Source organism: Podarcis liolepis, assembly GCF_965112155.1.
Source record: "Podarcis liolepis genome assembly, chromosome: 11".
Classification (NCBI taxonomy): Eukaryota; Metazoa; Chordata; class Lepidosauria; order Squamata; family Lacertidae; genus Podarcis; species Podarcis liolepis.
In genome coordinates, this window is record NC_139565.1 from 48,465,030 (window position 1) to 48,489,924 (window position 24,895).

At 41.1% G+C, this 24,895-nt stretch overlaps 1 protein-coding gene across 2 annotated transcripts; it reads left to right on the plus strand.

Annotated features, from left to right (window-relative positions):
- The first annotated feature begins 190 nt into the window (after nucleotides 1-190).
- Nucleotides 191-24,409, plus strand: LMBRD2 (LMBR1 domain containing 2). Of its 2 annotated transcripts, none has more exons than XM_083465959.1 (18): nucleotides 191-628; nucleotides 4,629-4,856; nucleotides 6,282-6,370; nucleotides 7,518-7,613; nucleotides 7,984-8,151; nucleotides 8,842-9,052; nucleotides 9,498-9,572; nucleotides 10,590-10,703; nucleotides 11,309-11,492; nucleotides 11,819-12,000; nucleotides 12,820-12,953; nucleotides 13,645-13,750; nucleotides 15,938-16,035; nucleotides 17,361-17,464; nucleotides 18,079-18,125; nucleotides 18,856-18,961; nucleotides 19,885-20,017; nucleotides 20,587-24,409. In XM_083465959.1, the coding sequence occupies exons 2-18, from the start codon at nucleotides 4,683-4,685 to the stop codon at nucleotides 20,645-20,647; spliced, it is 2,082 nt and encodes a 693-aa protein (XP_083322085.1). In that variant the 5' UTR covers nucleotides 191-628; nucleotides 4,629-4,682; the 3' UTR covers nucleotides 20,648-24,409. The 2 variants fall into 2 exon arrangements, with proteins under 2 accessions (XP_083322085.1, XP_083322086.1); XM_083465960.1 differs by having other exon boundaries at nucleotides 195-628; nucleotides 19,888-20,017.
- Nucleotides 24,410-24,895: the final 486 nt, after the last annotated feature.

A 24,895-nucleotide genomic window follows, 5' to 3' on the forward strand; every position in this document is an offset into this window, starting at 1 on the left:
ACACCTTACAAGCAAGCCACGTTCACTTCAGATGGGGCTTACACTCAAGTAAGCGTGCTTAGGGCTGCTGCAGCCGTAGTAAACCAAATACAAATAGGTACGGCATCATCAACAACAGCTTTCGCGATGGCTCCTGGGCATTGTAGTCCTATTACATAACCGAACGGGCGTAAGACTCCTTGCGCATGCGCATAGCAGGGGAGCTCCCGCAATGGCTCCTGGGTGTTGTAGTCCCGTGCTGTGAAAGGGTTTTTATTTTTTCCCAAGTATATTTGTGTGGGTTGATTTTTTTTCTCTCTCTCCCGTTTACCCATACTTCCTCACGGGCTTGAGGCCGAGTCGTGACGAGAAGGCGGCGGCGAGCGATTGGGCGAAACAGGAAATGTCAGGCGCGGCCGTGGCTCTGCCGGCAGCCGGCTTTACTGCTCCGCTGACGAGAGCCGGGCCTGGTGCCTGAGGAGATTCCGCCGAAAGACGCGGGAGGCTGCTGTGAGGGGAAGCCGACTCGGGAGACGGGGCCGCTTCGTCGCGCGGTAACCTGGCGGAGGCCGGAGCCCCGCAAGTGGCTCAGCTGAGAGGCGAGCGGCGGACGATGGAGCCGGGAGAGGCCTCGCCCCGCCAGCGCTGAGTAAGTTCCCGAGGTGGGAAGAGACGTTTCTCCCCAAATTTGGAAAACAGATGCCACGAGTCTTAAGCTGGATGCGTCCCATCCATCATAGCGGCGGAGGCTGCGACCCGCTCAGCCTGCTTTCTCCCTGTGGGCTTCGGGGCACCGCTTCGCTGCCTCGTCTTCGTGGTCCTGTGAATGTGCGCCAGAAAGAGAGTCAGGTGTAAAAAACACTGTAGATGAGCTGTGCTTAGGGGAGGGGGCGTTGTTGTTGTTGTGTATTTTGTGTTTTCATTTTGTACTCTTGTAAACCGCCCTGTGTTCTTCTGATTGACTGGCGGTACATAAATCTAAATATATAATAATAATAATAATAATAGTAGTAGTAGTAGTAGTACAGAGTGTATGGCCACTCTAAATTCTGGTAGCAAACGTCTGTAAGGTATGTATTGTCTCCTGACAGCCTTTGCAACAGACAGAACAGTTCTAATAGGTAAAAATGAGGACACACCAGCCACTCTGCAGCAAAATGGGTTGTGCCTCTTTCCTGCTAAATTTCTGAATCCACCCCCCCCCCCCCAGGTTTTATGTTGCAAACCACCCTGTGGATTTAGGATGAATAATAGTAATAGTAACAATATATTGTTGGCATCCATCTGTCTCGAGAGACAATGGAGTGCTTCTCCAGGGATGACGTCAAACAGCGGCATTATTTTATTTTTATTTATTTAATTTATTGAATTTATATACCGCCCTATACCTGGAGGTTTCAGGGCGGTTCACAGAAAAGATCACAATATATAAAATCAAAATAAGAACAGTAACCCGATAACACCCCTCAATAACCCAATACCATCCCCCAATTAGCAGTACTGAAGTGACCTCTTTGGGGCACAAGCCTGGGCAGTGTGTATGGAAGTCCTGGGCTGCCCAGAAGACAAGACCCCACTGATCAGCCTCGCTGATGTGGTTCAAATGAAATCAGAGCAAAATGTTTGGCACCAGCTTCCCACAAGTAGAAAACCAAAATGTTTGGCTCCAGCTTCTGGAGCAGGTATGCAGGGTAAGCTTGAACTTTTATCCATGGTGCTTTTAACTTTTTAGTTGTAGGGGGATACATAATAGCATGATGGATCTCTTAAAAATGGCATTCCCTCTATCAGTACTCCAAAATAGCACAGCTTATTCTGCTGCCACACAATCCACTCCCTCGTTCTGTAGCTTGCCTAGGCCAAGCATAGAAGATTGTCCTACAAAACATTAGGTCAAATTCTAACTTTACCACTTCAGGCACTAGGGGAAGTGGGTCATATTATTTTCCCTGTAGTTCTTCTCATGTAAAAGCTCCCTCCGTATACATAGGAGAAAAGCTAACCTAAACATTAGTGAATTTTTAAAGGAGAGGTTCTGGCACAAAGAAGGAGGGAAATGCTCCCTTTGAAAAGTCCTTTCCCCAGATCAGAGAAACTTAAGGAGCATCTTCTGAAAGGCAGGAAATTGGACAACCATATGAAAAGTAGATAAATATGCCCCTTTGGAATGCTGCCTTGGTCTTATGGAATTTGATGTTTCGGTTTAAACATGTCATATTGGAAGTCCAGAGGGGACTAAAACAGCCTGATAAATAAAGCTGCCAAAGGTTACTAGCTTACACCCTTTTCCGAAGTCGTCCAAGAGGCTAGTTGCCTGACTTTTCTTACTGGAGGAGCAGAATCCCCTTCTCCCCAGGCAGTAAATGCAAGCTAGTAAACAAAATTGCCTTCTGTCTGGCCTGCTGGCAGAAGGAGGATGAAGCAATCTGTCTTTTCCTCTGCCAAACAGCTGCTCACTCACTTCTATGGAATTCGTGGTTGCCTATAGCTTGGCAGGCTAGTTGTTAAATACAGAACAGAAATAAAAGAATGGGAATAGGTCTAATTTTAGCAATTTTTTCATGTGTGTTTATGATACTCCCTTTTCACAAGCATGGAAAGCCTATATACAGGTAAGGAGTGTTGAAATCTTCACCCTACAATTCAGAAAGCTTTCAATCACTTAACCTTCACTGAACACATCCCATTGTGAAGGTTGTTAATATATTTTTAGCATTTTTGCATCACCTTTTCGTTGTGCTGTAAAAATGGTAGAGTAAAAATATGTTACCAGACTTTAATATTTCATGTAAATTCTGCCTTTGTACACCCAAGTATGCCTTGTTTATATAACTGCAATTTGCAGTCATTGCATAATGACTTAATAAGCTTTGACAGGTGGAAGCAACTTTGGGCTGTTGAAAAATTCAATAAAATGTAAACATTAAAAAGAAACAGAAAATCCACTGCAAATCTAAAGCAAATAACAACAGGAAAAAAGTTAGGAACAGAAATCGAAGCATCTTAAAAGACCAAAGGTTTTCTGTCTTGATCAGACTATCACTGGGAAGGGAGCCAAATGGATCTCCTGAGGCATTCTGATACCTGAGCACAGCAACAGGGAAAGCCTTACTACACATTCTTGTCAAATGAACCTCAGATATTAACAGGATATGTGATAGGGCCTCTTCAGACAATCTCAGAGAGTAAACATGCTACTATGGTGGGAAGCAGTTCTTTAGGTATCCTGGTCTGAAGCTGTTTGGAAAATGTTTGAACACCATATTTTAATTATGGAAATTGTCCAGAATTGCTTTCTTTGTAACTTCCAGTACTGCCTTCAACCTGCATTACACTTTAGATGAACTATTTCCCACTCTTTCCGCTCTCGTGTATGTCTGCAATGTTGAAGTTCAGAGTAGGGATGACTAACCTGTGACCTGTCAGATGATGTTGGGCTGTTATCTCTGGTTGTTGGCCATGTTGGCTGAAGCTGATGAGAGCTGGTATTCAACAACATCTGGATGGCCACAGGTTAGCCACTCAGGTTTATACAGCATTCTTGGGGGCCAACCTGGATATGATGGCAACATGCTGAACATAAAATAAAGTCTATTTCCACAATCCAGATAAAGCAGTGAGGGATGATTGGAGCACACCATGCCGGGAATCTGAACCCTTGCTTAACCTATACACCCCTCTTGCTTTTTAGAAAGCCTTTTTCCCTCTAGCTAGGCTCTGAAACAGGAAGTAGCCTTGCTGGAAGAAGAACAGCTTAAAAATAAGTGGGTTTGAGTAAGAAACTGGGAGAGAGTGCATGTTCCATCTGTTCTGCCTTTCTATCATTTACATTGGCCACTCCTTCAGCTGACAGGGAATTGCAAGGTACCCCAAGCCAAGTAGAATAAACATGTATAGAAGGGGACTTCTAGTGATGCTGCTTATTTTCAAGCATACTTCCATAGCCAGGGTGAGTGTTTTTAGAGACTTAAATTGCACTTAAAGACTATTAATGCCATTCTGAAGGCATTGTTACTGTTTCATCGTAATGTAAGATGACTTGAAATCAAATTAAAGTGCTGTAAAGCAGCGTGGGAGAGAATTAACAGCCAAGATGCAGATTAAGAGCACAATCAGACACATCCGAAAGTCAAATTGGCAAGAGCTATGAGTTAAGCCTTAGAAAAAAAAGCAAGCACTTTAGATTGTGGTCCAAAACTAAATACTAGGCAAACAATGAAATCAACTGACTGCAAAGGGTTTTTGGGTACTTTGATGTATTTATGGTCATCTGCTCTTTATTTCCTTAGCATTTCATCTGAAATGTTACAATATAGCTAGGATTCAAAGTAGACCTGTATTTTGTGGTGGGTGCACACAGTGATGATTAACTGGTACAGAACAAGCCAGGATATTAAGCCATGGTATGCAGTCAGCTTAATATCTAAAGCTGTTAATAATAATTTTCTGGTTCTGATAAAACAGGGAACTTATAGGTAACAGGAGACTTCATGTTTGTTTGTGTGAAGGGAGTAGCAAAGTGACTGCATGCAGGGCCATATGGTTAATTCATATCTATTAATCCAAGTTGTGATCTGAATGCAGCCCGTATGTTTATTGCAAATCATCAACCAGAGAACTTAATTAAACGTTGTTTGTTTTTATTATAGCTATGACATTATTATAGATGAGCTATACAACCTGGTTGGAGTCAACGGACAATAATGAGTGGTGCAGCTTTGGGCATTGAAATAGTAGTTGTCTTCTTTCTGGCATTAATCATACTACATCGGTATGGAGACTTCAGAAAACAGCACAAGCTTGTGATTGTAGCTACCCTACTTGCTTGGCACCTCTGTTTTCTCATAGTATTTATATTGCCTTTGGATGTCACAACGGTAAGGAATTTCATTTTATTTCCCCACTTTGTATGAAAGTTGATTATTATGCATAAAGTGTTCTAGGTAGGAGTGGCAGATTTTATTAAGTGGGCAGTACTGATACTTCTAAAAAGTTGTATCAAGTTGCATAAAAGCTTTGATTTTCAAAATAATCCTTTGTCAGCAGGCAATATTGGAAACAATTAAAAATAAATGAGTGAGGATTTGGACATCCACTATATGCCATTGCTCTGTCTAGAATGAAATTTCAGCTTGGCTCCATTTTGATCGTTGGTATTTACAGCCCCCCAGCCCTTTTGTAGCTGTTATGCAACAAAAGTTACAGTGGTTAAAATGAGGCACAATTCACCAGCTTTCCCCAGCCCTACCTCTTTGAAGCTCTCCAGCAGTGTTCATTACCCTCTTTTTGCCAGGACTAATTTGAACTAGCACTAGAGGAGCACAGCTGCTCTCTTGTTCCTAGAAATGCCACTCATGGCCTGTAGTAAGGCCTTGACCCATCTTGAGGCCCTCCCCATTCTGACAAGTTGCTTGCAGGTAGGAAGCTTCCCCAGCATGAGCATGACTGCTGATGGTTATGATCCACAGTAAACAGGACCAGGTCTGGACATGCAGACCCATGCTCTGCTGCTCTGATCAGTGGATTCCTTCTATGCCAGGCATAGGCAAACTCAGCCCTCCAGATGTTTTGGGACTACAACTCCCATAATCCCTAGCTAACAGGACCAGTGGTCAGGGATGATGGGAATTGTAGTCTCAAAACATCTGGAGGGCCGAGTTTGCCCTTGCCTGTTCTATGCTAATACATGGCCGCAAAATAAATACCTGGAAATGGTTCATTGTAAGTAAAGCTAATTTATTTGACCTTATGGTGAAAATGAGTACAGGTCACTCCCCAGTTACATGGAGGTTACATTCCGAACCCCCATGCGCATATGCGAAGTCTCGTAAAATGGGGAGTTGCCTGTATCAGCTCAGCTGATGAGTGGGGAAGAACCTTCACCACCCATCAGCTGTGTGAGAGCCACCCTGTCCTCCTGGCTCTTGCGTGTGAGCGGACGGACATTGTGGCTCTCACACAGTTGATTGGTGGGGAAGCAACTGCTGCTGCGCTACCACACATGTCAGCAGTTAGGTGGGGAAGCCTTCTTGTGAGAAGACCCTCCCCATAGCCTGAAGAGGATGTCCTCTGGGAAAAGTCTTCTTACAAGCTAGGACTCCTCTCTAAGATGTTTCCAGGATCCCGGCACTGAATGTGTGCACAGTCACGTGCAAATAGAGCATGCATTAATGGGGAGTTGCCTGTATTAGATTTAAATATGCAACTAAATTAGCAGACTTCTTTATAACCCTTCCCCCCACCCAGAAATATCATTTCACTTTTCTCTAATGGCTGACTCTTTTTTTGTTGTTGTCCTCTAGACTATATACAATCGATGCAAGGTTAATCTGAATTCTAGTCCACCTGAAAGTACCACCAGTAATGTTTCACACACTACTCCTGCTCCAAGGTACTTATGTTCTTATGCACAGCAATCTTAAACTACTTCTCTTCTGTGACTAGAAATTGCCTTAGTTACTTTATGAAACAAGTAAAAGATCTACTCTTTTCTAAAGTTCAGTTTCTGTGTGGCATGGGCACTGAAAGTCGTCATCAATATACAAATGAGAAAAGGGTAAACCTCTCATTTTAAAAGGTTTCTATGCATTTTAAAATCTGGTTGTGCTTTAGAAGTTGTATTATTTCAAGTACTTCTCTAACTGGAAAATTTGGGTGGGGGGTGGGAACGTTTAGTCAGAGTATCCCTTCCCTCTTCCCCTGGCTTATTTCCTAACTACCACATCCTAAAGTGGAAAGATATCACATAGAATTTCACAAATGCCTAAGATTATCTTGGTGTCCCTCTAGGAAGAGTCAGTTTATAGTTTGTGCTCTGCACCTAAGAGATCTAGGCGGCAAAATGCCATTCTTAATGATTATGATGGGATATATAGTGGGGGGAAGGCAATCTTTATAGCCTGCAAAGCCTTTGGCACATTGAAGCTCATTGACATCAGTTGCTTGTAGGTTTAGTTGGCCAGTAAGATTACCTGCAAACCTGTGGGAAGCCCGAGTAGGCACTGGATCACTGTGAACCAAATTTCTTCTCTGATTCCTCCTCTGCCGTATGACACATGATAGGCATGCATTTTAGGAAGAAGATTGAAGTTAAAAGAATCATTGTAAAGCCTGAGTAATCCACAAGTTATGATGTATAACCCATATTGAGAAGGGTGGAAATTTGCATTCATGTATGATGATGGAATAATTATAGCCGAGGTGTTATTCTGAGCTTCAGCTTGACTCAGAGAAATCAATTTAATTTGCATGTATTGCTTTCATGACTTTTAAATAGTGCCCATTATGTGAATTACTTCGGCCTTTTTAAAAAGGCTTCTATGATTGTTGTTTCTGGGTTTTTTTAAAAAACAAAGCAGCATGGATTTCTGAATATCACAGTGTTCCGTTTCTGACTAATTTGTGATTTTCTGAACAAAATAATTAATGTTACTTTGCAATAACATAATCTTTTTTTGTAACAACTAAACATGACTTTAAGAGAAAAAAATGATGCTTTCTTCTTTGTTATACGTAAATCTGCCCTTCTTTCTTTACAGAAAACATGAATGTTTCAAACCATGGAGTTATATTCCTGATGGAATTATGCCAATATTTTGGCGGGTGGTATACTGGACATCACAGTTCTTAACATGGTAAGGAACTGGAGAAACTTCTGGAATATTTGAAACAGCTCAAATGAATACATTCAAAGGAAAAACATTTTGTTTAGTATTGTTTAATATGTAGTACTTGGTGGCTGACCATTCATGTAGAACTTTTGGTTACTTTAATCCAGGGTTAGCCAATATAGTGCCCTGCAGATGTTGCTGGACTATAGCTCTCAACATCCCTAACCATGCTGGCTGGGGCAGATGGGAGATGTAGTCCATGAGATTTCAGAAGTTATAGCCACTGTTTTTCCAAGGCCTACAGTTATGTTTTGTTTCAGACATGTTATGCTAACAAATGAATAATAGGTAAAATGAAATGGTTTTGTTCCTTAATTTTGTTGTTTGTTTCTAGGATTCTGTTACCCTTTATGCAGTCATATGCTAGGTCAGGAGGCTTTTCCATTACTGGAAAGATTAAAACAGCACTAATTGAAAATGCAATCTACTATGGGACATACCTTCTGATATTTGGAGCATTCTTAATATATGTGGCTATAAATCCAAAGTTCAACCTGCAATGGTAAGATTTGCCATACACTTTTATACTTCAGATCTTTATATATTGAGGATTTTGTTTTAGTACACAGTTGGTTTAAATCTAGGTTATGGGGTTATATTTAGAGGACATATTTTATGTCACATATAGTGAAATGCATATAGTATTTTCATAAAATTGGATTTTTTCAGAAATTGTCAGACTGGGAACCAAAAGCTAATTTGGGCCTCGCCAAAGTTTTGTCACTCCCCTTGCCCCTGAAATTTCATTTCAGTGCTGACGGCATGCTCTGTTTTCAGCAGGGATCAGCTCCACTCAGGAGCTCTAATCATGTTTGCCAAATTCAAAGGGAGCCAAATGCAAGCCAGACACAAAAAAAGACTCAGAAACACATTATAAGGCTCCTAATTGTTCCTCTAAGTCCGTGGCCTTAGATATGACATGAGTGGGGTATTATTATTATTATTAAAGTTCAAGTGTGGAGCAGGTGGACACAGCTAGTGGGAAACTGCCTCACAGATCAACAGTTATGGTAGACCTAGTGGGCAAAAGGGTCCCCATCTCTGATTTAATGCTTCACACATAATGAGGGTCATCTGCAAAAGAAATGTTTATCTAAATTAAAAAATAAAGGGGAGAGAGCGAATTTCTATTTTTAAATATATGAGTGAGCTTTGTTTGCATAAATATCATTAGTACTTATTTCTATGCTAGGAGTCAACTTCAGACAATTGGAATAGCTGCTGCCAACACCTGGGGCCTTTTCCTTTTGGTGCTGCTGTTAGGGTATGGCCTGGTTGAAATTCCACGCTCTCACTGGAATGGAGCAAAGAAAGGTTACCTTCTTATGAAGACTTATTTCAAGGCTGCTAAACTGATGACTGAGAAGGCAGACGCAGAAGAAAACTTGGAGGATATAATGGAGGCAAGTTAATTCTGCAACCTAAGTGTGGATGGTAGTTAAGACCCTCATTTGCTTTGGAAATTACGGTACATTAGAGCAAAAAAGTCACAAATTATCTCAGATTATATCCTATGCTTTGCTTATGCAAGGGGAATTCCCTGCTCCCCGATGGTTTGATATTCCAGTTTGTTTCATAAGCCAAAAGCGGCCAAGTTGTGTGTTCCCCTGCCCATCTCCTTCTCCACCATTTTTCCACCACTTTTTGCCACCAGGATGAAATGAAGTCATAAATAAGAATGCATTGCTGGCAGTTTGATAGAAGTCCTACTGCAATCTTATTTTTGAAAATATTTTTAACTTTAGCAACGTTGCATCTTGCTGAATTGCACATGAATTGAAAGTGGGGGCGGGGACTCAACTATACCTTATACTTCTAAAAAGTGTTTCTGGTCTCTCTCTTAAACAGGAGGTTCGCAAAGTTAATGAAAGCTTCAAATACAACCACCCTTTGAGAAAATGTGTGGACACAATATTAAAAAAGGTAACAAATTGATCTTTACAATATTATTGAATATCACGTTTTGTCATGGGTCATGAAAATACCACTCAGCATGGCAAGGCTTGTCAGCCTAGTTGCCTGGGCAAGGAATTTGCTCCCTCCTCTTTCCCTTATGCCATGACATTGTCAGCTTGACTGGCTGGGGTCTGTCCTAAATCAATCAATCAATCACGGTGCAGAAGCAGCGGTAAAGGTAAAGGGACCCCTGACCGTTAGGTCCAGTGGTGGCCAACTCTGGGGTTGCGGCGCTCATCTCACTTTATTGGCCGAGGGAGCCGGTGTACAGCTTCCAGGTCGTGGCCAACATGACTAAGCCGCTTCTGGCAAACCAGAGCAGCGCACGGAAACACCGTTTACCTTCCCGCCGGAGTGGTACCTATTTAACTACTTGCACTTTGACGTGCTTTCGACCACTAGGTGGGCAGGAGCAGGGACCGAGCAATGGGAGCTCACCCCATCGCGGGGATTCGAACCGCCGATCTTCTGATCAGCAAGTCCTAGGCTCTGTGGTTTAACCCACAGCGCCCCCTAGAAGCAGCAATAAATGGAAAATGTGTGGAAGAATGGAAAGTAGAGTTTTTCCATTTATTGATTTAATATTCTGTCCCCCTCCCAACAGCTTTTGCAGCAAAAATCAAATCACAAAAAAGCTGTTGCATCGCTGTTACCTGTTACTACCCCGTCTCAGCAGCAAACACCTGCAGCCAAGAAGAGTGCTGCAGCACTCATCACAGAAATTTCTCTGGCTGAAATGGTGCTATCCTATAACACACTCTTTTCAACAGGGACCTATTCTGGCTCCTGCTGCCATTTTAGAGGGTCAGGAGGAGAAGATGAGAGGCAACCCCTACTCTCTTTCTGGCTGGAAAGTCTTGGCCTAGAAAAAGGAAGGATGCGAGTGTCCTTTCAGCTGCCACTTATGAGCGTTTCAGGCTAGCTTTGCTGTGGTGATGTGTAGTGCTGTTAATATGTGCTGAGACTATTATCTTTTAATTTCAGTGCCCTGTTGAGTATCAGGAAAGAATGGGTAGGAACATGGATGACTACGAAGACTTTGAAGAAAGGCCCAATACTTATCCGACAGAGAAAAACCTGGCTAAACTTCATAAGCAGGTAACAAGATAGCTTAAGTGTATTAAATTTATGTAGAGCTATTCCATTTCTAGGTGAATCCACATGTGCAGACATCTGAAGTCAACTAACGTGGTTTGTATACTCATTCCAAAAGAGTTTGTTTTTCTAATAGAGCTGGTGTGCATCTGAACCAATAATTGATTTTTAAAAAAATATTTCCAGTGCGGTTGCAAAAACTTGTGCTGCAGGGGAGGCAGTAGAAAATTAATCAAAGACTAATAAATCAAAAAAAAATTACAGTGAAAGAGAAGTCCCTGTGCGTTTAATGGCATGTCACAAATTCTACTTTGCAACTTTGGACTGTGAATTCATAAGACATAACTGGTGGCCATAGACATTGCTGTGCATGGGAAACTGTTTTCAGTTTTAGTTTGGTGTGCATTAGTGTGTGTGTGTGTGTGTTGTGCAGCACTTTGAGATATATGAGTAAGGCAATAGAATAGTAATAAAATTGCATTTTTAAGGAAGGAGTACTTTCCTCATTTGGTGGAATATTTGAGCTATTTGTTCTGTTTATTTATCTCTCTACCGCCACCCTGGAACTATTGCCATAGATAATTAGAATGTTGTTTTTGTTTCCATAGGTAATTTATTCTGTTCAAAGGCATCGTCGTACGCAGGTCCAGTGGAGAATTCTTTTAGAGCAAGCCTTTTACCTGGAGGATGTGGCAAAAAATGAAACCAGTGCAACCCATCAGTTTGTTCATACTTTTCCATCTCAAGAACCTGAAAACAAGATCGCTCGGTATCTTTATACACCAACTGTTGGTAAGTGTTGTTCTGCATATTATAAGATACAAAATTCTAGAAAACAAATAGTAAAAGCTAAAGTCCATCACAGCACACTGCTCATATCGCTCCAACCTGCGCTAGCAGCGTATGCACAAGCAGTTACAATAGGCTGCGGGAGAAAAGGATGTCTGTTCATATCTCCTGTACCCAACTTAAAGTCCTCTTTCTCATCATAATAGTAGTTATTCATTTCTACAGCGGCTGTTAGAGGAAATGAGCTGCTTTGAAATAATTTTTACATTTCCTTCCCTTGCTATTTCCTCGTTTAATAACTTCTTCAGTAATCATGTATATTTTTCCAGAGTGGTACTGGGAGTGTCTGCTGAGGCCATGGTTTCACAGAATCCTTGCAATTATTTTGGCCACATTTTCTATCATTGTCGTATGGTCGGAATGCACGTTCTTCAGCACAAGGCCAGTTCTGTCTCTGTTTGCAGTCTTCATAAAACTGGCAGAGAAGAATTACAACTATTTCTACATAGAGGTCAGTTTATCAACTCTTAATGGTATTTGGGACTTCTAGAGTAATTTGCTTGTTTCTTAAATGCTTGTATCTTCTGATAGTATTAGAGTTGGAGTTTGAGAAAGGACGTTTGGAGGGAGCAATTGTGGTGGAGGATTTTTGTGGGTAGAGTTTGGCTTTTCAGATGGTGTTCCTCACAATACACGATTTCATGTATATGTGTGGTACAGGAATGTTACCCCCATGTAAGTGAGGAAATGTCTGTACATAGTGATCCCACAGCTATTTCTGTCAGGGGAAAAAAGTAGAATGGTCATGCAGCTGATTGGCAGCTGATCCCATGGTACAGGCTTATTCTCACTAACTTTTCTCCATGCAGTCAAGTACAGTGACTTGTCACCTTGCAGAAAAATATGCAGTTGTACCCTGGAAGTCAAACGGAATCCATTTCGGAAGTCCATTCGACTTCCAAAATGTTCGAAAACCAAATCGTGGCTTCTGATTGGCTGCAGGAAACTCCAGAAGCCCCGTTGGATGTTCGGGTTCCCCCCCAAAAAACATTTGCAAACCGGAACAATCACTTCCAGGTTTGTGGCATTCGCGACCCAAAACTTCCAAGTTCTAGGGCGTTTGGAATCCAAGATACATCTGTAGAAGTATGAATAAGTCGGCCCTTGTTTTGTGCATCATATAAACAGTGTTATTTGCACCTTTGCATTTGCATAGTCCATTCTCATGCTATAACCCTTTGTATAAAGAATGCATGATCAATTTATAAAGCAGCTAACAAAGCAGATTATACTTACCTGACTGTGAATGCAATCTTTGTCTGTTTTGCAGATGGCTTGTTTCTTGACCATCTTTTTCCTCAGTATCTGTGTTTACTCTACTGTCTTCAGGATCCGTGTATTCAACTATTACTATTTAGCTTCTCACCATCAGACGGATGCATATAGTTTGCTTTTCAGTGGCATGTGAGTAGTTAATTAATGTATTTCTTGGATAGCTTTAAATAGTTAGAGGTGAGGCAATGCAAAAATTACACTATAACATACTTAGTTCATAACCCAGGTACATCCAGAGAACACTATCTTCCTTGATTCACCTCAAATACAATATATCAGTGTTGGGAAGTCTCTTGTCCATTAGCCTAATTAGGTCTGCCAGGCCTTCCCATTTAGCCAATGATACCATCAAGCCACACCCACCTGTCCTACACTTGATGTCATGTATGATGTCAGATGTGAGGCAGGTGAAGACACAGCTTCCTGCTAAAAGCAGGATTTGCAGGGACTGCCAATCAGCTGATCACCAGGATCCATAAAGTTCCATGGAAAGGAAAATGAGTGTCCTGACCTCAATTAGACATCAGGCCAACTAACCAAGTAGATTCCCACCCCAATATATGAATGCTGATAGTTGGTGACAATTGCATGTTGAACAGATACAAATAATGGCTATTTTGTTTACTACTAAGCATTGAAATCTATGACAAATAGTGCTCAAAACATGCTATAGGCATACATGAAAAATATAGATACAGCTCCTAGATGTTTTGATAGTTAGCATGTGGTTGGTTGATAAGATCTTAGTAATGTGGAAGGAAGATGGAGATGCCAAATGCAGGAGAAAACTGCTTCAGAATTGCCAACTCTTTTCATGCAGGCTGTTTTGCCGTTTGACTCCTCCACTGTGTCTGAATTTCTTGGGCTTGACTCATATGGATTCAACAATTGCAAAGAGTTTAGAACAGCCAACTGCATATACATCTGTAAGTAAACAGAATATGTCTTGCTGTAATGCGTTTCAACAGTAGATGTTAAATGATGTTCACAGATCAAAGTTGAAAGTGTTTTGCCAAAAATGAAAGTTTCATTGGGTAAGAGCCAACTTTCCGGAAGTGATGTTCTGTCTGTCCTTTCCTGCCTCCTGCACACACACCCATCCTGCTCTGGAAGGTCTCCCCACTAGGAAGGAGAAGCTTGGAAAATTCCTTTTGTGCACATGGAAGTCCATTGCACAAGAAGAATGCTGCAATTGGATATTGTTGATTTCAGCTCAAGATTTCAACTTTGTTGGGTTTTATCCATAGCTGTCAATGTTTCCCTTTTTTAAAGGGAAATCCCCTTATTCTGAATAGGATTCCTCGCAAGAAAAGGGAAAAGTTGACAGCTATGGTTTTATCTGACTTCTCTTTTGGCTGCTTTATACCAGATAGAAGCTCTTCTTTAGTTCAAATATGTGTACCTCTACACTGGACATTGTTTCTACTAGCAGTAACTGACATATTACGTTACATTACATAATATTACATCCATCCACGGTGAAGCTCTTAAATCCCATTAATCTCAATAGAAGAGGCCCAATTCTTCCACTGAATTAACTGGGAAGAACTTACAGCTACAATCCAAAGCCCAGCCAATGACTTGTGGGGTTTTTTAGAGCAGCAGGACCATACCCACAGCCCTGCTGTACGTAGTGGCAGAATGAAATATGGGGCAGTGGGAGGATGATCTCTGCACCATCCAGGAGCTGGTGCAGTATTCCACTCAGGTCTTACCACACAAAGGCAGCTGAATAGATCCTTAGCTAGCTCAGCCACTCCCCACCTCTGGAATGCCACCTGAAGGGATCTCCCAGCGGCACACCTGTCCTGGAGAGCATAAGAGAGAGCCCTTTATTAGCAAAGTGATGCTGGCATCACTCCATTGGTAGTGGCTGGCAAGAGGCCAGCAGAGTTGGGTGGAGGAATGCCTATAAACATAAACACAAACACCAAGTCCAGTGCAATGATTTGGATTGCTCTACCCCTTTTTGTTGTATTTAATTAGGCATCTAGCATAATCATAGAGTTCTAGCCTGACCATTCTTAATAAAAACCAGTGCAATAAAATACTATGTGCAAAATGGCTCCATGACGGCTTACCCTTCCTGCTGAAGGTCAGCCCCCACAAAAGAATGTATTCTAGTTCTAGAGTTCTGTGGTTTGACAGTAACTACCAAACGCACCCCTCTGTGCACCTTTGTTGTACACAGCTTGAGACTAAACTGAATAATGAAATGGCACTTGCAGCAGATCAAGGTCATTGCAATGAAATATGCAGCCCCCACTTATTTGAGGCATTGAGTAGTTAGCAGCAGCTCCTTGAACTGCATCGGGACTGCCATGGAAACGGAACATGCTACTTTTCTGCCAGCAGGTGGTAGCACAGAGCAAGTTGTTAGATCTGCATCTAAAAGCTATCTGTTTAAAAAAAGTTAATCGCCCACCATGGCCCCCTCCACCTCTTCCGTCCTTTTCTTCCTAATGTAACACTAATGTCTCAACAAACTAAACTGACCTGTAGAAAATGTAACTTAAAAAAAAGACATTGCACACACTTGCAAACCAAGAAATCTTTAATAAAAAAAATATATTTTTTTAAAATAGTACTTTGAGTTGGTGTATTTAAAATGGGCATCAGACCTCCCATTCCAGTTGATTGTATTGGTACAAGCTTATGAAGAGGTAGACCATAAAACCAACAACCTTGCTGGTTGTCATCTGTGGGAAATTATAATCCAGTTTTGTTCTTTGGTAAGTAGCTGCTACTAGTACTACAATGTCCCAATTATGGAATTGCACAACAGGTACCAGTATTTAGCACTGTTGTGCCAAGTAAAAAACATACCTGTTAGCCCAAGCCTTTGAAGGATTTTCGTTAGCCTTCCATAGCTCTAATTACAGTGGCAATCTGGGGTTTTAATTACTGATTTTGTTACTGCTTTGTTTGCTTTTGTTGGCTGTGGATTTAATTTGAAGGGTAACCTGCCCTGTGATTTTCATATGAAGATTGGAATATATGCATGATGTATATTAGTACAATATAAGTTCTAATGCCTAAAAGTTGCAGTAAGAAAACACCTGAGCGGTGATCAAAATCGCCATATTAAACCACTGCTGATTTTTGCCTTCCAGATTATGGGATCCATGAAAGTGTTGTCCTTCATTGCAGACGGATTTTATATCTATTATCCCATGCTGGTTGTCATTCTTTGTGTTGCTACTTACTTTAGGTAAGTAACAAGTAATTCAGATTTATTTTGTTTGCTGGGATATTTGAAATAGCTAGTCTGTTCCTTCACCCGTATATTTGGGTGTTTCCAAAAAGGTTGGGAAAACAGATGCCATCCTTGCACAGTAATAGAAATACCAACCTTCTTTGTTAGCATCAGCCTTCAAGTGCTTAGTCACCCATGCTTCCTTTGTTTTTGTAACACTGCTTCCAGTTAAGTTCGTTTATGATAGCAGGCTTAGTGTTTACCAGCAGAGTAAGCCTCTTGAGTTAGCGTGGGTAGAAAAAGATGGGATGCAAGACAAGCTCATAGTCAGGTAATAAGTGACCAGAATTAATTTGTATCATAGAACTTAGAGCAAGCTAGACTCTACCTGACGTGGGTGGCACTGTGGGTTAAACCACAGAGCCTAGGACTTGCCGATCAGAAGGTCGGCGGTTCGAATCCCTGTGATGGGGTGAGCTCCCGTTGCTCGGTCCCTGCTCCTGCCAACCTAGCAGTTTGAAAGCACGTCAAAGTGCAAGTAGATAAATAGGTACCACTCTGGCGGGAAGGTAAACGGCGTTTCCGTGCGCTGCTCTGGTTCGCCAGAAGCGGCTTAGTCATGCTGGCCACATGACCTGGAAGCTGTACGCCGGCTCCCTCGGCCAGTAAAGCGAGATGAGTGCCGCAACCCCAGAGTCGGCCATGACTGGACCTAATGGTCAGGGGTCCCTTTACCTTTACTATACTCTACCCACCCCATAACTGGTGTCTTCTCCCATATTTTACGAATTGTGACTCAAGCAGTTGTATTCTATTGTTGGTATTCATAAGTTGATGATGGTTCTTGGTACATACACTTCAGCATAAAATGTATTTTAAGGATTTTAAAGAATCTCACCTTTCATTTTTTAAATATTCAACTGGACTTCAGATTCCCCCCCCCCCAAATAACCCCACAGTTTCCCCACATGCGCCATATATGTTCACTTAATTTATGTTCATTTCTGCTTTAGAAGTGAGAAACAGTTGTGGGGTCACATTTCCCAAATCACATTTTTTAGAATTGTGGAGTTGGAAGGAACCCCAAGGATCATCTAATGCATTTACATTTATGTGAACATAGGAGTGCCCCCCTTCATTCATTATATTATTCTTTTTCTGGCTGAGAGAGCAGAGGAGGGGTCAGGAAAGGGAAGTCATAAGCTCAGCTGCCTTCCAATCTCACCCTAGGATTGAAGTCAAACCCCCCAAAAGGCAGTAGGTCACACCTCACCTTGCAGCTGTTGTCTATGCTTTTATTTTTTGGCAATGGAAAGAACTTTCCCCCCTCCTTTTATCAGTTTAGGAACTCGATGTTTGAATCTTTTGGGATTCCAGCAGTTCATGGGAGACAATGAGATGACTTCGGACCTAATTGATGAAGGAAAAGAGTTAATCAGAAGAGGTAAAAAAAAGAAGAAATATTTTATGGTTTTTAATTTTTTTAAACTGTTGTAAGTGACTGTAAGGAAATAGACGGAAGCTATTACCACTGTCCTAACCATGTCAACTCAGAAGTGAGTCCTACTGAATTTAGTAAAGTTTACTCCCACACAAGTGAGGTTAGGAATGTAACCTCTGCAAGCATCTTTCAAAATTGGGCGAAAAGAAAGATAAACCAATAACTTTTCAGGGCTACTGCAAATTTGAAACATTTTGTGCATGATTGAATTATCTAATTTTGTTAGTCGGGGAAGGAAGACGGGCTGATAATGCATTAATGGAAAAATGAGTATATTGTGCACTGGAACTCAAAGGTGCAGGACCATATGAAGCGTTAAGTGCAGTTTAGGAAAAAGTGAATTTTATAAAAGTTTGTGTTTTCTCCCCCCCCCACCCCCCATTTCTCTGATTGTCTTTTTTCACTGTTAAAGTGAAAAAACAGCAAAAACCACCATTGTTGTTTGAAATTCTGTAAGTTTATATGAATCCATAGAAATAAGTAAAGAGAAAAGTACAAGTTCAGATTAAATTTACTGAGGAATAAAAAGTAAATGAAAGTATTTTCTCTCTCTTTAGAAAAAAGAAAACGGCAAAGACAGGAAGATGGTGAAAACAGGAGAAGGGTATATATGAACAGCTCGTTATTTTTCCCTAGTCAGTAAGAGACAGCGTCAGAATTGAAACACAGTAAAATTATGCACAGAGTTAAACTTAAAAACCTAAGAGCCCTGATGGATCAGGCCAGTGTCCTGCCTAGTTCTCACAGTGGCCAAACAGATGTCCATGGAAAGCCTGCAAGCAGGACCTTGGTGCAACAGTACTCTCTCCAATTGACACTCCCCATCAGCTGGTGTTTAGAAGTGTGCAGACTCTGACACTGGAAATAGAACATAGCCATTGTGCTTTATAGTCACAGGTAGCCTTATCCTCGATGGCATGCCTAGCTTTGTATAGTTATATTATTTAGGAGTGCACCAGGTTATTACTGCACATTTGAAACTAACATTCTGTGTAGAACATCAGTTGCTCACCTTTTGTGGTTTAAAATAAAGCGATGCTATTTTTTATCACCTGAAGTTGCGCCCCACAGAGTTCAACCACAGACCTACTTAAGGAACAGGAAAGGTTTTAGATTTGTAGCAGGCAGGTCTACCCCTCAGTTATGCCAGCCAGTCTTTCCACTAATCTCCAATAAGGATCCAGGAGATCTATAAAGTTTTCTGAAGATTGGAGAAAGCGATTTAATATCATTGCAATAAGAATAATTGTCAAACAATATGATTCTGCTATTACATGTGTTAGAGGATGTATACAATCTGTTGTATGTGTTTGGTTTGGTTTGTTTTTGACCAGGAGTGGAAAGAACGCTATGGGAACAACCGTGAAGATTCTTCTAGAAACAGAAACGTTCAAGCAGACCAAAAAGAGTCTAGTTTCACAGAGACTAATACAACTAGATGTAAGAGCTTATCTTGTTTGCCATGGCTTTTGCTTAACAGAAGTAGTACTGGTATTATGGTGCTCCTCTATATTTCAGAGTTAGGTTACTTTCCCGCACTGCAGTAAATTGGGCTGCATCTATACTATCCATTGTGTAACCAGCATCCTAGCACTTTAAACAAACATAGCTTCCTCCAAGGAATCCAGGTAACGAGTTTGTAATGGGTACTGAGTTATTAAGAGACCTCTATGCCCCCCCCCCCAGCCACAATTCCCTCTTCCCAGGGAACTTTGAGATTTGTTGCTCTATGAGGGAAGTAGAGGTCTCTTAACAACTCTCAGCACCTCTGGAAAGTATAGTTAACGCTGTTTTTTGGGGGAAGTTTTGACTGTTTAAAGTGGTGTGATACTGCTTTCAATGGATAGCCCAGATAGGGCCTTTGCCTGCTAGCTTTTTTCCTTGCTTGTACATTCTATATTAACATCATGCAACCGAGACAAGAGCATTTACACCTCTTTCCTGCCAAGTGATCTCTTCTCTTTCTTAAGTGAGGAGTGACCTGCTAGTTCAGGCCTGACCACCTCTTTACTTATCTGAGGATCATGGCTAGTCTTCTGTATTTTGGTTCTGGTCCCGCCATCAGCTATACATGGATTAGTCTGCCTCCTAGAGATTTTGATGAGACTTGAGTATGAGCAACTTGGAATCAAGTTTGAAAAAAATTAAATAAGTTTATGAACCAGTGCTGAGTGCTGCCTTAACGCCAGTTGATATGCTGTGCTGATTTTGGAAAATACACATTCTCATTTGAAGAAGAAGAGAAGAAAACTGCTCTTAACCCCTCAAAGCCATATGCTCTGAGCTTTGGAAACCCTGATGGCGTATTGACAGTACCATTTATTTATGTGCTTGTTTGTTTAAAAATATTTTTCTTTTTTCAGCAGTAGCTTCTAAGTACACCAGATCAAATGGAAGGAATGAAAGGGACAGAGTTGAGCTTCTTCAAGATGCAGAACCTCTGGACTTTAATGCTGACTCAGTTGGTGAAGATCCTCTTGACTCCGATTCAGGAAGGTGAGAAATTCAGCAATACAGTGGTGCCCCACAAGACGAATGCCTCGCAAGACGAAAAACCCGCTAGACGAAAGGGTTTTCCGTTTTTGCGTTGCTTCGCTAGACGAATTTCCCTATGGGCTTGCTTCGCAAGACGAAAAAGTCTTGCGAGTCTTGCCATTTTTTTTCGCTTTCCCTCCCTTTTTCTAAGCCGCTAATAGCCTTTTAGCCGCTAACCCGCTAAGCCTTTAATACCCGCTAAACCGCTAATAGCGCTAAGCCGCTAATAGGGTTGCTTCGCAAGACAAAAAAACTGCTAGACGAAGAGACTCGCGGAACAGATTATTTTCGTCTTGTGAGGCACCACTGTAAATACAATCAGCAATAAATACAAAGGGATCACGTAACTATAAATATCTTATTCTTTCTCTCCAGCCATCATTATATTCTAACTTTTATTTAGGATCTTTTATAAGGCAAAATTAGAGCATAAATTTTTAAAGATTATAGCTCGTTCTTCCGTTTCAGATTTTATATGTTACAGGTGTTTAACACAGGTTCTTCATATAGTTTCTTTATATACTCTACAGGTACCAGCCTGGTGGAAGATACCTGTCAATGTCGCGAAGCAGAATATTTGACGATGTCTAAACCAACAGTCTTGCATCCATTGCTGTGGTGAATGTTCTTTCAGTAATGCATTCTGCAACCAACACGACCTCACTTTACGAAACAGAAAACAGAATGTGGGAAATGAGAAACTTTCCCCCTTTAAAAATGCACTTTGTGTAATTAATTGCCCAGTATGTGCTGGGCTAGAGCATTGGCTTCTGAAACTGGAACCACCTCAGCTGTGCCTTGCCCATCTTCTCTGCCCACCCCTTGAATGCCCCTCCCCATAATATGGGAATTGTGAGCCATAGGTAGAGAGCAGTATGGCAACAGAGAGAGTGACCCAGAAGGGAGGGAAATGAAGGGATTTGGAGGGTGGGAATGGGATGCTAGGCAGTGAGCCATTGGGGGTCAGTCTTATTCTGGGGATGATCTGCTCTGAACTAGAAGACCTTGTGTTGATTTTGCTTAGAATCCTCTGCTGGATTCACTTGTGTGTCGGCAGCCACTGATACATAAAGGCGTTCGGTTGGGTCTTTTACAATTGAATCAGGGAAATAATTCTCAGTCTGTCAATCGTCACTGTAGATTCAGTTTTAAATAAACAAATGTAGGGCTCAGCTGGAGTTACCATTCTTACATGTTGAAGGTTATTTGGGTTTTCTTTCTGTCCCCTTTCCTTTGTTCCCTTTTTCTTTTCTTTTTTAGAAGGCTGTTGCCCTTTAAAAAAAAAATCGCAATGCAGCTGGGTCATTCTAAGTGCAACTTAGTCATAGTTTGATGCAATTGCATGGCCTACCTTCAATTCAAAGCATGGGCGTGATTAAAGAAGCCACTCTGGTCAGGTCATAGACTATCATTGACTGGCCTTCACCTCAAGTTTGGGAAAAGCTGGAGAGATTTAAGGGCAAATCTCTGCAAAATACCTTCATCATCTGGAATGCCTGCGCATCAACCATCTGAATCGAGAATGATTTCTGTCAGCCTTATATGCATTTGAATGGTATTAGCATGCATGATAGGAAAGACCCAGTAGAATCTTAAATGTTCACTAGCACTGACTTAAATTCATAGATACTGGCACATGCTTAATGAAGAGGAAAAAATATACCACAGAGATTTTATGTAGAATAGCTGCAGATGAAAATCTATTTCAGCTAAACCACACTTAGTAGCTCTGTCTGTGCAAAGTGTTAATTTCTGCTGGAGGCAAAGTCATCACTTCAAAAATAATGCACTGTTCAAATAGTTCTTGAAGTGTATGAAACTGGACCTTTCCTTTTGAAGAAGTGAACTTCTCTGCAGAGTAAGATTCCTTAATAGTGAACAGCACTGGTGGCAACCCAGTTCTATTGCCTTTCACAAGGAATCCACATTTTCATGATACATGTGCTTTTTGCACTCAGCACAGATTTTCACTGCAAAAGAATAAATGCTTCCTCTTTCCAAACAGAAATGTCTGTCAGGAAACGGCAGCGAATGTGCTACGTAACGGGCTTCATCAGTGATGGGTGGAAATCTGCGACTGTAAATGGGGCTGGAGGAAATAAAAAGCAAATGTCATTTTGAGGGATGTTTGCCAGTATCGTAGGACACCTGGGTGTAAGTCCCCTTGAACACAAGAGGGTTTACTTTTTGAGTAGACACATATAGGACTGCACTTGCTTGCTTTCTTAAAATGAAGGCTAATGGTTGGCCATGACCATATATTGTAAAGCTACGAGGACAGATATCCACTCTTTCTTATATGAGGAGGAGCTTTTTAACCTATTACAAGACCCTTGGGTATTTTAGGAACGCAAAGGATTTGAGTGCTTTGTATATTGAATAGCATGGCTGTAATCCTGCAGACAGGCTGTTCAAATTCCATTGATTCTGATAGGACTTAAGGAGCCTAACACTATGCAGGATTGCAGTCCTTAAACTAGATGTTAGTAGGCATGGGTAGACTCTCCTTCTTCATACCTAAACAAAGAATGTGTGATTTCATACTGTGCATTGCTACAGTCCTGCCTTGCATCATTGGCTCTTGGCCATGAGGACAAGGCATGACATGTCTATGTGATGTCATGCACAGATGTTACAAGGAATGGGGTGGGGGAACAGTAGTGGTATTTATCCATGTCTCACATAACATTTTAGTTAAGCATTTTAGGATTTAGGGGTTTTTTGGGGGGGTGCGCGAAATCAGTGTTAATGTGATTCATAGTAGCTTCAGTGAAGTGTCATTTAAGTAATGCATATGTTGAAAGTGAATGACTGTTGAAAGCATGTTATCTGTCCCTTCAATTAACTGTGATTTCACTTTCATAAATGTTGGAATTCAATCCAATAAATGGTCTGATGCCGAATCCCAGTGCATGCACTTCTTTGAAATCAGTGGGCTCCTCATATATCCTAAGTACGTATAATCCATTAAACATGGCACAGAACATATTTTTAAGCTATATTTTTTTCAATATAAAAAGCCCTAAATGTTTTATTTCTCCAGAACACTGATGGAAAACATAATGGATTATGATATTAAAAAGGATTTTCACGTGTTGAAAATGCTGGGACTTTTAATGATGTTGTTAACTAGTTCTAATCAGCAAACTGATGTGGGGGATATGCGAAATATTGCACCAGAGATGTCATGTTTTTAATAGTTCATTTCTTTGGAACAAGGGTGTGAAGCCTTTAACCCTCTAGGTGTTGCTGGACAAGCCCCTTCACCCCTGAGCAATAGCTCTGCTACCTGGGGCTGATGCAGATTGGGGGCCCATCAACATCTGGAGAGCCACAGGTTCCCCAACTCAACTTTCAACTGATGAAAACATTGTTATAAGAAAACACATGCATTGAGACTTCTGAAAGCTCCCTGGTACTTGATTTGGATGATGATGGGTGAAATGCCAAATTGTAGTTTACCTCTCATGTTTTGGAAGGTAAGCAGAGGTTTACCGGAGATCTTTAAGGTGGGCAAGTCCTGCTGAAACTGGTTGATATGGGATGATTTTCAATACAAGTGAGATGAACTGACATTATCGCGAAACACACTGTGTCTCACTGGAGCTGCCTGGGGCTTGGGGGGGGCAGTGATATTGTGTCTGAGGTCACTTTCAGAGTGAGGCTAAGGCTGCTTGGGTGATGTCCCTGAGACTTAAACTGCATGATGCTAATATTTCCAAGATTCTAGTGTCTTCCTCTTTATACACCGCTGTGGAACTTCAAACCAAAACCTAAGTTTTGAAAACATTCTTGCTTTTGCTTAGAGCTCTCTATCTACACTGGTGGTAGCAGAACAGGCCACCAAACAGAATAATGCACAGGAATGTAGTTTTTCAAGTCACAGTTTCCAAAAATTCTAGTGGTACTTGGATGTTACTGTGTTGAGATTCTATGGTGGTGTACATATTTGTGATGCTGACCAATTTTTTTTGGACTTGTAATATTTTTCTGGAACCTTACACTTAATGTATTTATAAGAATTTTTAGATTTCTTGTTTCAACTCAGATAAGCGAGAATACAGTTTTCTTAGCTTCTGCAATCATGCAACACTTGTCTCTGCTACTGTCACTGATTTATTTCCCTGTTAATGCCTCATTCATGGTTAAGATACATGTTGCTCTCCTATTGGGAACAGGAATAACTGCTATGTAAACAGCATCAGGATTTGGAGTCATGAACAGTGAGATGTATATTTGCTGCCAGTGTATAATTATTTATATCTAACAAGGGATATATGAATCACTATCTTAATAAATTAAAATGTAATGCTGTATATTGGTTGAAATTAAAATTAACTTTATTACATCATGCTTTCCTTGTCAGTGTTTGCTGTGTAATTGTGAAATGCCAGAAAATTCAGTAAATTAGCAGAGCATATAGTCTTAAAATGCAATGAGAGTCGTATTCATGATCAGGATCCATGTACTTTTTTTGTTTTTTCCTTAAAAAAAGAAATAGAATGAACGTATTTGCTGTCCCAATTAAAAAAAGTTCTATTAATAAACCAAATAGTATTGATAGATTCAACTTAAGCCCCACCTACATTGCTGATTTGCCTGTTTAAAAAAGAATACAGTGGTACCTTGGTTCTCGAACTTAATCCATTCTGAAAGTCTGTTCGACTTCCAAAACCGTTCAAAAACCAAGGTGCTGCTTCTGATGGGCTGCAGGAGCTTCCTGCACTCAATCAGAAGCCGCAGGGGATATTCGGCTTCCGAAAAATGTTCGCAAACTGAAACACTTCCGGGTTTGCATTCGGGAACCAGTTTGTTCGGGAGTCAAGCCGTACTCATTTG

What these genes read in the sequence shown, in the direction of transcription:
- LMBRD2 (XM_083465959.1), top strand. Translation starts at nt 4,683, where the DNA reads ATGAGTGGTGCAGCTTTGGGCATTGAAATAGTAGTTGTCTTCTTTCTG. An exon ending in TGGACACAATATTAAAAAAG is followed by an intron (nt 9,573 to 10,589) that starts GTAACAAATTGA and finishes TTTTAATTTCAG; the next exon opens with TGCCCTGTTGAGTATCAGGA. An exon ending in TCTTTATACACCAACTGTTG is followed by an intron (nt 11,493 to 11,818) that starts GTAAGTGTTGTT and finishes ATATTTTTCCAG; the next exon opens with AGTGGTACTGGGAGTGTCTG.